This window comes from Gavialis gangeticus, unplaced genomic scaffold (assembly GCF_001723915.1).
Source record: "Gavialis gangeticus isolate Ggan-Ray unplaced genomic scaffold, GavGan_comp1, whole genome shotgun sequence".
NCBI lineage: Eukaryota > Metazoa > Chordata > Crocodylia > Gavialidae > Gavialis > Gavialis gangeticus.
Genome location: NW_017729011.1, coordinates 23232726 through 23246719, shown reverse-complemented (window position 1 = coordinate 23246719; position 13994 = coordinate 23232726). Strand labels below are relative to the sequence as shown.

General features: G+C 48.6%; 1 protein-coding gene across 6 annotated transcripts in view; it reads right to left on the bottom strand.

Annotated features, from left to right (window-relative positions):
- The window catches only part of DAB2IP (DAB2 interacting protein), a 299614-nt gene that overhangs the window by 212833 nt on the left and 72787 nt on the right, over positions 1-13994 (bottom strand). For 5 of the 6 annotated variants that reach the window (XM_019510851.1, XM_019510848.1, XM_019510849.1 and 2 more), the window contains exon 2: positions 1752-1855. In XM_019510851.1, the coding sequence (XP_019366396.1) occupies positions 1752-1820 (69 nt within the window). In that variant the 5' untranslated portion in view covers positions 1821-1855. Of the gene's footprint in view, positions 1-1751; positions 1856-7782; positions 8055-13994 lie in introns of those variants that run through there. The other variant, XM_019510850.1, reaches the window with a different exon arrangement.

Genomic DNA, 13994 nt, shown 5'->3' with positions numbered 1-13994 from the left:
GGTCCCTTCTGACCCTAGAAACTATGAAACTATGAATTTATGCCATTAAGTTTTCTTTTCTGTCTCTAGCTAAGTGCCCCATGGAGTGCCCAGGCCTGTATAGCCCATGTGGCAGACAGAGAAAGTATGTACTCAGCTCTCAGAGTACCGGCCTCTCTTGTACAGAGAAATACCTGTGCACAGTGTTATGCAGCATGCAACAGCCACATCCCTGTTGAAAATGTGCCCCTCAACGTGCCTCAGTCAGCGCTGAGATCAAGTCCGTATCTCCGGCTGTTTACACTTTAAGCATATGCCCTCTTCAGAAAGCACCTGAAAATATTTATTTCATAAATTATTACTACTGGAGGTTGCCCTCAGCTGATTATGAATCCTGCCTTCCTTCACACACACATTCCTTATTCATTAAGCAGAAGCAGGTCCAGGGTGAGGATGCATTTAAAAAAATTGGCGTCTCTGCCTGGATCATTATTGCCTACTTTAAAAACAGTTTATTTTGCTCCCACTGTTGTACCTCCATTTGTCAACAAAGCAGTAGCCCGAACTAACTAATGACCGGGATTTTATCTTATTCTTTATGGAAGCCAGTCCCACAGGTGGGAAGTGATAAATCTATGTCAGAAGACTACCAAAAAAAAAAAAAAATCTACAGGATGTTAGAGAGAGGAGCTAAGCCAGCGAGGGCCACGGAGGGGGACAGTGCCAGGGACCTCTTGCAAATTGTAATGTAAGAAGGAATGAAGATGGTTTGGGCCAAATCCGATTCCCACCAGTCAGGCAGCTTCAGCAATCCTGTTCCTCCATGCCCGACTCACTGAGAAACTAAAGTGTCCAACGCACTTACATCTTAGCCTCAGAAATAACTCACATGAGGCAGTAAGGAGGAAGGGGACCAGCCCTTCTCGCCCACTAATGCTTTTTTCAAGGACTTGAGCAGGTGGGGACCTAGCACCTAGACACAAGTCTAATCTGGCCCTTTCATTTTAGACCTCATGAGGCAAGGCAGAGGCCTCCTACCGACAGCATCCGGCACATAACTCTAACGCTATAGCCACACAGAGGCTCGTCCCAGCATGGGTGCTTCGTCTGGGCCAAGTCTGCCTTTGGCTTTTGTAGAGGACTTGCTGTCAGCTGTGCTTCTCTCCTCCCTCTAGGTAAGGCTATTCCACCACAGGGCTCAGGCTTGGCTCTGCCACTAGCTCACAGTATGACCTTTGGCAAATCTCTTTGCTTCTTTGGGCTTCCGTGTCCCTTGGTGCGACAGGGATGCAGCATTAGCCCCCTACTCCTGAGCGGGGCCTTTCTGAAACACGTCAGGTGTCTGCGCACCTCGGTCATAGGCTGCTGTACACAAGGATGCACCGATGCACAGCGATGCCCTAAAAGACGACAGCGGAGGAAATCAGTAGAGATCTGTTTCATGCTCAGTGGGAGGAAGTCTTGTCTCCTCCATGTGTTCAGAGCGAGGAGCAAGGAGAACAGGCTGTACTGCGCAGCACCAGACTGAAGCACGCCCTGATGCATATGCTGTGCTTCAAAGCATTCACAGGTGAACTCGCACAAACAAGGCACCGTAAAAGAAGCACCGTGAGCTTACCGGGAAGTCACTGACATCCACTTGCTGCTCACAGTAGCTAGTAACTGCACGTTTACTTAAAAATAGGCCACCACACATCACCCTCAACCCCACCTCTGCTCTGAGGATGCAGACCAAACCCCAAGAGGGAATGAAGTTGGAAGGAGATACTCACCGTGACCCGGAACGGCGTGGTCGCGGTGGGCTCCATGGTGGGGTTTTTCTCCGTGACCCCACTGGGCATGCTGCGCCTCTGCCCAGATCTGTCCGGGGGGGACTCTGTGAACGGCAAAGAAGGGAAAGGACAATTAGTCAAACACACAGGACCTCAGGGCAGCACAGGGATGGATGTAAACTGTGGGGACGTTAGGCATGGCTTCCTCCTTCCAGACGCGCTTGCAAAGAAACCCCGCCGTGCCTGCTCCCGTTCCACAGGCACCTTGGTGCACGTTTCGACAGCAGGACTTTCCTACTTACAATGACACCCCTGTGAGGCCGGCGTTACCGCTCCTCCCATTCTGGAGATGGGCCAGGAGAACAGGTACAGAAGCTAAGCAGCAGTTATGCACAAGTTACAGATTCATGCACATGCAGGCTGGGCAGAAGCAGCTGCTGGGGTTGAAAGCACAGCCCTGAACTTTGGGACTTTGGAGTTCCCTTCCTAACTCTGCCAGTGACTTGCTTTGTGAACAAAAACAAGCTCTCTGACCCCTCTAGGTCTTGGTTTCCCACCGTGGGTAGGGACACGCGCCTCTCTGGCAGGGGGGATGCTGAAGCAGGACTCAGGAGAGCTGACAGGGTGTTGTGGGAGGCCTGGAGGGAAGGGTCCCGAGAAGGGTGCAGAGCTAGAACCAATCTGTGGTGCTTTGCCAGGTAAATGCACAACCCCGTCTGCAGCACTGAAGGCTGTGGGGAAGTGGCTGTATGAGCGAAGTGCCACAGGAGGGTGCTGGTGCTTTACCTGCACTCCAGACCTCTCCACGCAGCTCTTGCTTTGCATTGTAAAGCACCAGCGGGGCACTCCAGCCTGCCCAGGGATGACGCAGTCTGCAGACTAGGGCCTAAAAAATATGCCAAAGATTCATACGGAAGACAAGTGTCTTTAAGCAGACGTCAAAGGGCTAGAAATAATGGGCCAGCTCTGCTAACGGATACAGCTGGAGCCCACATACATGGGGCAAAAAAGCAGAGAGATCTGTGCAAACCCTATTAGCAATTCACCTCCATTTTTCTAGCACTCGGAGAGGGCGCGCTGGATGCTTTGAGCTCTGCTGGCTCCTGCCCTCCCGTGGCAGCACATGCCTCCAGCCCGGAGGCACTGTGGGATCACAGCCACTTCTGCACAAAGGGAGACTTTTCAGAAGATACTCCCAGCCCATTCCCACCCGGCAAGAAGCTTCTCGCGGCGGAGCAGAAATGGACCAAACAGCAAACCAGGCTTTACATCACCTGGCCAGGTGCAAACTTGGTCAAACTGCCCCTGTCTCCAGTGGGGTCTTTGGTTACTCTTGCTCTGACCCCAGGGAAGGTAGAGGCTCTTTCAGCAAACCTGCCCTTCAGCAGGGAAGCAGGCACTGGAGAGCGGCGTGAACTCAGAGGCGCTTTTCTCCATGATCTGAGAGCCAGGTGGCACTTGAATGAATAAAGTGCATTTAAAGCCCCGAGAGGAGCACCCGGCACTTCAAGGGAAATAGTGACGAACAAGTGTTTGGAAATGGAAAGCAAGAGGCCTCCTTTTTGCAGGGATGGAGACAGAAGCCGGGCGCACGCTGCCACAAGATCCTCTAGCGGTCCTTTTGGACCGCCGAGCAGTCGGCTTGACACGTGCTCCGCATTGGTGCAATGGAGCGGTCAGCAGGGAGGGTAACCCAATCCACAGCATCAGAGGAGGACGCTAGGTCAGGTTTAGGCCTGGCTTGTCTGAAACGTGACCAAGCCACACGCAGCCGAATACACGGCTAGACACTGCTAAGCGCCTCGCAAATGAATGGAAGCAGAGCTGGGTTTTTCAGTAATCTGTTTTATTGGACGTACTGAATAGGTGGGAAAGATGCTAGGTCAAGCTTCTGGGAACAAAGTGACTTGAGGGAGGGCACTGTGCGCCTCCGAACTACTGAGCTGATCCAATAAAAGATATTACCAAAAATCCCTTGCTTCTTGAATACTTTCTGAGCCATCCTGGCTACAACAGCCCTCCAACCTTGCTCACAAATGAATGCCTCTTAGGTACACGAGGGAGGAAGTGGATGAACTGAAAGCCGAGACGACAAATTTTATTACGACCTCGACTCTGAAGGGCTCTTTTATTTGTTCACATCCACTGGGGCTGGAACTTTACTTAGCCAGATTGCTCCCTTTCTACAGCCTGTTGTTATAAAACCACATTACGCTCTTTGTGTTACTCAACTAACAAATCTCAGCAGCCAGGAGAATCCCCCAGGACTTCACCACTTGTGAAAGGGAAGAGCGTCTGAAAGAGCTGTCCTGGCATTTACTAACCAATGTAGCATCCAAGCAAAAGAAAGGGGTGCTTCAGAGGAGCTGCTTCACCGGGCTGCCCCGTTTCTAAAACGACCAGTGTAAAGAAAACGAAAAGAAACGCGCCAGGTGTGAATATCATACAAGTACAGGGTTTTGCAGGGAACCCCTCTGCTCACAAATAGGATGAGTTGCAGCGAGAGGCAAGAGCTCTTGTGGGCGATCTCTTTTATTGGAAGATATCACCCACAAAAATTCTGACCTCTTGAGTATTTCTGGGGCCATCAAGGCAAAATCATCACTTCAATGCTACCACGACGTTACTGCAACTCACGGTTGGGAATGACAGGTGGCTTGAAGAAAATCCCCGTTTGCAAAGGGAAATTCATGGCATGCTGCGCTAGAGGGAGGCGACTGAAAGCTGGAGAGGCCGTATTCCCGAATGCCTGAAACAATGCTCCTCACATAACTAATGCAACTTAAAGGCCCTTTGTTTCTCCGTCCTCTGCCCTCATCGCATGGGCAACGTGCAATTTGCCGCGATCGCGTGCTGGCAAGGGCTCTCACCGGTGCCCTTGGCTGGACCTGGGGAGGAGCGAATAACGGCCACAATCCCATGGGACGCTTGCTGAGAAGCAAAACAAACCACTGCGGAGGGAGAGAGCATGAGACTCTTGCTATGCACCAGGGCCAGCCCAGTGATAACTTCATGGCCTGGGATGCCCATCCCAAATCCCGGGGGCAGCTAATTCACAGCGCGGAGAACCCCGTGCCCAAACTTCAAGCGAGGCGCTGCTTTCTTTGCAGAAGGCCGCATTGGGAAGCTGGAGGAGACAGCCGAGTCCTGCGGTGTTCCCACCTCTCCCGCCGACGCTCCCACACCATTCTGGGGTCAAAGCCCTTTTCTGGACTGCCACAAAGAAGCTGCTTGCTACCATTGTGAACCCACTCTCCAAGCGGCAACACGGGAGCTGAAGAGGCTGTTTTGCATGTTTTAATGACCCATCAGAACAATGGATGGGCATATTAAAAACCATTTCTCACGCAGGCAGCTTGAGCATGGCAGTGGAGGGGCTAAACTAAAAGCAGCGACAAGAAACCCTGGCTCCCGAGGCGTGCACGACACAGCCCTGTGCTGTCCCCAGGGCTGAGCCTGGGGCTCAGAGGGACAACACCTGCATGCACCCGTCACAACACTCGTGGCTTATAGCACAATGGCTCATCAGGTCAAAACACGTGGTCATCTCCTTTTCTCTTTCTCTGAATCTGCTTAATTTTCTAACCACACGGGTCAGCACAAAGGGAGAGGTGTAGAGATGTGCCAAAGACCCCGTCTCAGCCTCGACGTCTATTTGGATCCAGAGTAGCTTGCTCAGGAGTATCCAGAGTTGTCAACACAAGGCTGTACCCCAAAAGCTCAAACGGCTTTCAATCCAGGACCAGAAAATAGACCACATTTGGCCTGCTGTGCAGAGGCTGCGAGGAGGGGCTGCCTCTCCTCGCTATTTCCTTCTCTGCTACCTGCCCTTTGGGAAACGACCTGGGGCTTTGGGATGAGCCAGGATCTCGGGCTGGGAGTCTGGCCTGCGGAAGGAAGCGGCTCCGTTATTGCTCCCTACAAGACGAAATGAAGTCTTATAGCACAAGACCAAGGAAGACTCCAGGGTCGGGCTTGTGGTTTTGCCACCGACTCACAGTGCAGCCTCGGGCACCTTGTCACTCTGCTGCTCAGGCTCCCCACCTATAAAATAGGTGCAAGTCTCGCCTCTCTCACAGGCAGGCAGCAAGGCCACATTAATTAATGTCTACACGTCTTTCTTCAATCCCCAGATGAAAGATTCGGTGGGAGGGCAAAGCATTATTGCAGCAGCTAACCACAGACCGACCTTTCCAGAAGCACTCAGTGCTATCGAATGCCACCCTTTTCTCAAGAGCGGGGGAGTTTCTACGTACACTGGATACCGTCCTTCAGCTGGCCGAAATGGTTGGATTAGACCTTCACTCATCCATTTATTGGCTCTAGATCAGAGCTGACTGGGGGACTTAGACGCACAGTATCTCAGGGCACTATTCGCTCCCCAAAGTTCTCGGCAGGTTATTAACTTAAAACCTCCAAATCTCTCCTTTATGACACGGATGGTCTGAAAAATCACTGAAGTAACAGTCTATTAAGGGAGGATTATAGGTGCAGGCAAACTGGATCTGAAAAATGATTCCTTGGGCGTAACAAGGAAAGCCACATCCTCAAACAGCAGAGATGTGAGGGCAAAGACAGATACCAGCAAAGAGCAATGGCTTCCTGGCTCGCTGTTGTTTCCACTGGCCTTTGCTGCTTTCTCCCTAACGAAGGGGCCAGGCAGAGTCGAAAGGAGCAGCACAAGGGCTTTGTCCACTTGCTCTTGGGCAGTTAGATCAGATCAGGCAGGCAGGGATGCTGTGTCTCTTAAGACAACCCTGGCAAAGTGCTGAGTAACGAAAATTAGGCTGCTCGGGTCACAGTTAGCTTTACTCCTACTGCACATGATGAAAAATCATTACCCTTTAGCTGTTTATCTTGCCCCCCTCCTTCTCACCCATTTCATCTCTCACAGACCTGGACTATAAGCTGGCTGGGATGGAGCCTGAATATTGACTGAGGTCTCTGCTGCCACAGTAATTATGAAGGAGCAGCAGCACCGTTCGCGGTTAAGGTAAAAACAGATAAGACCCACTTCTGTTTCCCCAAGAGCTGCACAAAGCTGCGACGTGCTTGGCTTTGCAACGGTGTCAAGGAAGATTCTAAATCAAGATGAAAACGAACTTCCCCCAACTTCATACAAACAGGAAACCTTTCCTGCAGTTTGTCAAATCTAGAAACGATCTACAGTTGGGTTTAAAGTGCTCTTCAGTGTCCATCAAACTTCAGCAATGGAGATTGAAAAGTTTACTGACGTGCCAACTTTACTAGCACTTGCATAAGGAAATAAGTAATAATATTTATTACCTTACAGATGTTAAAGTAAAGCTTTCACGGATTTGCAAAGTCAGGCCGGTAAAATAAAGACTTCTCTATCTAATTATCACCTAATTCACCCTCCCCCCCATGATTGAATGATCAGATTAACTATCAATAATCCTCACCACAGCTTTTCTATCCCCATTTTTCAGGTGGGGAAATAATTACGTAGCAGTTAAGCAACATACCCGAGGCTTGCAGAAAGCGGAGCAGAGTCAGGAACTGTTGGCTCCCAGCCTGCTGCTCAGCCTACTCAACAACACTGTTTTCTTCTGCATGAATCAAACCATGCCAGTACTACCATGGCGCAGGTCACAGAGCTATTTTTATTGTTCTCTTTCCCCTTGATGAGTCCTATTTTGCAGTAGCCTCATCTGCACCTGTGATTCAAAGCTTGTCTAAGTGGAAGTCAGCAAGATGACTCTCGCGGTTAGGAATGAAACGCACAGACTCTTATTCGCACCCATGAGGCTGTCACAGTTTGCTTCTCCGAAATCTCCATATAATTCATGTTAAATGAGGGGCCAAGAACCAGCCAGTGGAAGAGGCAGACAGCAGAGACAAAGGAAAAGTTTCAACATGAACCAGCTGGAATGAGCAAGTAACAAGCAGGTACTTTCAGACGAGTGCTCCCTCAATAGGAAAAACTTTGAACGTCCAACAAGGAAAGTGGGTACAAGGTCCAAATGCATGCCTGCAAAGTCAACAAGAAGAAGCATCACCCTTCACTCACCAAAAGGCAACCATGCTGGTCTGCAAACCGCATGCCATGACACTCCGACCAGGGCAGGAATAAGGAAAGATGCAGAGATGATGACTTCATCCGAGGCAGCGACAACAGAAGTATGAGAGGAATGCCGGCTGGGCTAGCAGAGATGGAGAGGCACTGCCGGAGGCCAGGAGCGTCATGTTGATGTGTTTTAAGGAGCAGAAATTTCAGAGGGTAATAAAACTTCACCAGTTCTCTCCCAAATACCAGAGAGCTGATGAAGTCCATCAGTCATGGAGGCTGATGGGAGAAGGATAATGTATGCAACATCCCTAAAGGGTTAAGCACCGCCTTGACCTTCGGGTGCGATCCACCTATGAACGTTTGTTCTCATCACCTGATGCCTCGGTATTTTCTCCCCATTGGTTTAGTGTTTTGACACTCTAGGACCTGCCTTGGAGATTTAAAGGGGTGGAGTTTCTGTGAAAACAGAGAGAACTGGAATTTCTTGTCTCCTGTGTGAGTGGTTGCAATTACACACAGCTGAATTAATCTTATCTCCTTAATGAACCCACGTGTTGTTATTCTGCTACCTAATTTCTGCACTGTTTAATGACTCTTCACTACAAACACACCCAAAGAGAGGAGGTGGCACTATGTTTGGAGGAAAAATGCATTCGTTCCTAGTAGCTCATACACCACCGGCAAATGCAAAGGGACCCCTGGAAAAGGGGTGTCTGTAGCAGCAGCAGGATTGCGAATAAGAACAAACCAACTGAAGAGTGCTCCAGAGACTACCTGTAGTGGTGGCCAGAGCGTTGTAAGTAGTCGCACGACTCCAGGAAGAGAAGGAGGGATCATGGGATAAATGGAAGTTCAAGACATAAGTAGGCAGTACTGTTAGGCAAGGAAAGCAAAAATAAAATTAGAATTTTTTAAAAGAAACATGGCATTTGGGGAGTCAAATGAAGACAGAAAAGAGTAAGTATGTGTTGAGTCAACTCTATTTTTGTAGAATCATTAATAATTTCATGTGGGATGCAACGCAGCGATGCACAAAATGTCTAAGCCCAAATAGACTGTGATTAAATAAGAGCTGGAGCAGAAGTTTGAAGTAGCTGTTATCAAAATCTACACCCATATCAACCACCTTTCCTTAACTGCATGGCGCAGGAAGAGAAATACGGATGTGCAAGTATTGATACGCCACAATCGATGCCTCAAAGATCCATCTGCCTATTCCACTTGGTCCCCTAAAGCAACATTGTGGCCATCGTTTCACAGAAAATTAGCTGTAAGTTGAATCATTATTTGGCAGTAAAATTGACTTCTGCATAAAAACGGTTGAGAAGCAAAAGTTTAGGGCAGTTAACAACGCCCTGTGAAAATCAGACTTAGCTCAAGTTGAAGGTAATGAATATCCAGAATGGATATTCCCAGGGATAATGAAAGCCTCTGTTGGAAAGGTCACCGCCACTTTTTATATTAGAATAAAATTACTTCTTCCCCCCTCTTGGAATCGGTAGCTGTAAAAGGCCCTTTTGACAACCAGAATTGGGGGTTGCATGCGTTCTGCAACGCTTCTGTACCGGAGTCGATGTTTCATTCCTACTTCATTTAATTCCCCAAGCGGAGGCTTCAGCTTTAATGTTCTCTTCTTTTCATTGCATTTTCAAACAATTAATGTTGCATGTCACAGATGTGTGCCTTTCACACAGCCCATCAGACAAGAAACAAGAATGAATTAGGGCCATTTCCCAGGACACCCTCATTCTGACTGATTCTCAATATCTTCCATGCTGCTCTCAGACCCAAATGATGCAGCATTAAATCGTTAGCTGCTGGCTGTCTTGTCTAACGGTTAGTGCTTTGTATCACCAGACTCAGTTCCCGACCGGATCTCCGTCCCTTCTAGAGTCCTCTCGGCAGGGGAGAGCGAGTCCTGACTCACTCCACAACCCCTCCACCTCGAACAGAAACGCACCGGCGTGCAGGCTGAGTGGCGGACAGGCCAGCAATGTGAAGTGAAGGGCCTTCCCAGTGCCGGCCAGGGAGTGGAAAGGAGCAAAAGTCACGCAAGTCCTACAACTAGATTGTCTTCTATCACTAAAGGCTGCAAATGAAAAAAAAGAAATTGCCTGGCTATTTCCTGGTCTCCTAAGTCACAGGATCCATTAGGGGGAAAGAAAAGGCCTTATAAAGCAGCTTGGCTCCTTCCACACAGTATCCTGTGTGCACCCAACGGTCCCCATCACCTTGGGATCTGCGGTACCAGGTGCTGAGTGAGGCTGAGGAGAGCTCTCTGTGGTATTCAATACCCATTGTACTGGTATGACGTTGGTATTGCTCGCAAATGGCCCCAAATCCTAGCCATACAGCTTCTAACCATCTCTCTATTCAGCTATCCCTCTCTTCTCTCTAATATCACCTACTGAGCTCTTGTCGCCCGCACCAAAGGCAGGTGCTTATTGTGCTACGTAGATGAGGTTTGTTTGCCTTTTTTCTTCTCCCTTGCTGGGCTTTTGCCTACCCCAGTTTGGCACCGTGCCCCTTCCTAACGAGCTCCGTGAAGTTTCCAACTTACAAATAGGTATTCATAGGATGTTTTGCTCATGCCCAGAAATGGGGCACAAGGCCGGCTGGTATGATGCAACAGTAGTTCAGCTATCTCACTAGAGGGTGCTAAAGCTTTTTTTTGCTAATGAAGCCGACAGCAAAGCAACTGAGAAATCGAGAGCAGAACAAACGTCGCAGAGCACGGACGTGATGGCTGTGGGGGAGGCTGCAGCAAAGAGATTCTGCAGGTGTTTGCAAGTTCCTTGCCTGTTTATTAAATGAACCCCTGTTTTATCTCATACTTTATCTTTCTCTTATACCCCTGTTGGTGCCTTACTGCTGGAAAGTTCACAGGAGCGACGAACTCTCTATGTTCAAGGACAAGCCTCGCCTATGTTCAGATAAATTCTGTGAGCGAGGACAACAGACAGGCTTTGTGATGCTCTGCCATAGCCCATTATATCTTCCCAATCATACTGAGGACTGCCATCACACATACAACTCTGCAGGGAAGGGCATGGTGCCATACTCACGCCTGCTGCACAACTAGAACTTCTCACGCTACCTAGGAGAGCCATTAGAGATGTTAATGCCTCACTTCCCGTTGCCTAATGATAGTCTCGTAGGGCCTCATCCTGCTGTCAGTGAAGTCAAGAGGAGTTTTGCAGCTGGTTTTAAGAGAAGGATCAGATATGTTTGTCAGCTAAGACGACTCCATGGGGGCAAGGAGGAGGAAGAAGAAAGAAGGGAAGAGAAACACAAGGGTGACATAACAGAAATGGGAAGCACAGGCACATCCCAGCAGGTGAGGCAGGGAAACTTCCCCACCGACTTCATTGCAATTGCTGCCACAAGAACCAGATGTGAGCACACGAGAAAGAAGGACCCGGCCCCACCATGAGAGCGGAGCCAGGGGGAGAGCATGGTGGACACACTTCCACCCTATGCGTTTACAAGTGACAAGCAAATTGTGCTGGCTGAGCTATCTGCCTTACAAGCACTGCTTTTATTCTCTACCTTGTGTTTTAAACTGCATTAGGGGACTTTTATTCTTTATTTATCACTTCTCCAAATAAAATATGCATGATATTTATCTTGCTCTGATGTGATACCTAGAGAACAAATTCGCCGTCTGCTAACAGCGTATCATTAAAGGCCTTTTCTCCAGGGGAAAATTGAAATGTAGATCAACCACAGCCTTAAAAAATACATCAGGACGTGACGAAATGCTAGCTTGGTCGGGGACCAGAGGAGGGGAACTGTTAAGTGCCCTGGTTGAAGTGGAAGGCATGAAAAAGTGAACTGGAACATCAGCTTCCTCCTATGTGACAATAAAGATGAGCTCGTTTGGAGAACAAGAAGTCAGCTCTGAGGAGATTTAAATTAGATTCATCCATCACTCTTAACATGCCCGTGAAGATTCAGAACGGTTACCACACCGCTTTCTCCCAGCACTCAGCCAGCATGGCTGCAGGTTCCCAAGTAAACCAAGACAAAGAGAAAACCTTGACACTGGTACTGATCTGTGCTTGCAAACAGACATTGTAGTCATCTGCTAGACCACCTGCAAAATGCCATAGGGGCACGGCACACGAACCGGTGAGTGAGATGAATAGAAATCCCCGTCTTTTGGAGCAGCAGTCCCATACAGACTTGAGAAAGGCTGGCAGCACTTGGCAGCGCTCTCTCTTACACACCAGTTGGAAAGTCAGGTCGTTTGGCTGCTTAGCCAGCCTGCTGTTAAACTATCCAAACATTGCAAAACGCAGCTGGAGGATGGCGTGTCAGGCCTGCTCGCGCGACTAAATCGCTCTCCAGTGGATACGGCAGAGCTGACTCAGGTCCTCCGAGGCTGCCCATTCATTCGAGCTCTTGGGACTGCAAAAATTGAGCTTGAAATCTCACAGGGACAAACAGTTATTGCCGTATTGTTGGTCCATTTGTTTCCCGTCTCGACTGCAACTCAGGGAATTTCGAGGCGGGTTGCAACGTATACAGATCATGGAGGAACAAGAGGGTCGAGATTCCCAAAGTTTCCAAAACTGGGAAAGGTGCAGGGCTTGGTTCATGTTTCGGACAGAGGTTCAGGCTGGTCCTCAAGTTGTCTTCTTCCCTCCAGCTCTTATTCATTTATCAGACCAGCCCACCTCCTGACTAGACAGGCTCCTAGGTGCCCAGTGCTCCGATTAGGGGGAGGGTTTGAAGATGCCGTCTTTAAATTTTATAAAGTCTCTCTTTGTAATTGGTTCTCCCTGCTAGGGCAAGTCTGCAGAGCTCAGGTTTCATCCTGGAAACTCCAAGAAGATCCAGGAGGTTGTGAATCCAGATGAAAATCATACTCTCCAGCTCCCTTTGATGAATTTGGGGTCTTTTTCTTTTAGATTCTCTTACAGCAGCCGGCTCAGAGGCGAACTACGCACGGGCTCAGAGGAGTGCGTCTGTTTGCCAGGTACCTGGTGTAACAGCACAAAGCAGACACGAACCTTTGCACAGTAATTATCACTCGATTTTTCACTGTAATGTGCAGCTGCTGCTGACATAGGTCGGCACATAGGCAAAATGTAAAATAAATAAATAAATAAATAAATAAATCCCGTATTTGTGCACATAATTCATTAGGGATTTGACTTTCTACAGCGAAGAAACAGATGTTCTATTGACGGCACTTCATTAGAGAAATAAATGGGGTCGCATACATATCTCTATTCACATCCATCTGCATAATAGGAAGGCCAAATATGATGGTTTTTAAAGTAGAGCAGTACGTGCAATTTTAATAGCAGGCTTCAAGCTTCTCAATGTCCAGAACTGATCAGGCCAAGGAAAATGATTTTAACTTTTGAAGAAACTGTAATGCAGTCCTAGAAAATGGCTGGTTGGGATGTAATAATGGTCATGCAGGGCGGCTATCATCGTCTAAATGAACCAAATAAAATAAAGAACTTCACAGAGCTGGGTGCTTGTATTCGTTGACAAATGCTGGAGGAAACTTAAAAAAAATTGTGGAAGTGGAAGACAGTAAAGACAAAATTAAAAATTAGGAGCAACATCAAACGGTTTGGAAAGTAGCTTTGAACAACTGTGCCAGAATAACTACAAAAAAACCCAAAATAATGTGTCTTTTTTTCCCAGTCAGTTTTTCTTTGGCACTAAACAGCACTTTGTGCAGAACTAGCTCTACTGTTTCCCTCTCTCAGTTTCTTCCTTGATGATGAGACTCCTCTACACACGAAAGGATCAGAAACCACCTCCCTCCTTTTTATTTATTTATCTATTTATCAAGTAGATAAATCATGCTAGAAGGGAGGAACAGGCTACAATCAGACCTAGACAGGTTACAGGGGTGGGCAGACGAGAACAGGATGGGATTCAACACTGACAAGTGCAAGGTGCTGCACCTGGGGAGGAAGAACCAGCACCATCCCTATAGGCTGGGGACTCCCTTCTCATCAGGGCAGAGATGGAAAAGGATCTTGGAGTCATCATTGACTCCAGGATGAACATGGGCCGGCAGTGTGGGGATGCAGTCAGGAAGGCCAACCACACCTTGTCCTGCATCCATAGATGCATCTCGAGCAGGTCCAAGGAGGTGATCCTCCCCCTCTATGCGGCACTGGTCAGGCCGCAGCTGGAGTACTGCGTCCAGTTCTGGGCACCGCACTTCAGGAGGGATGTGGACA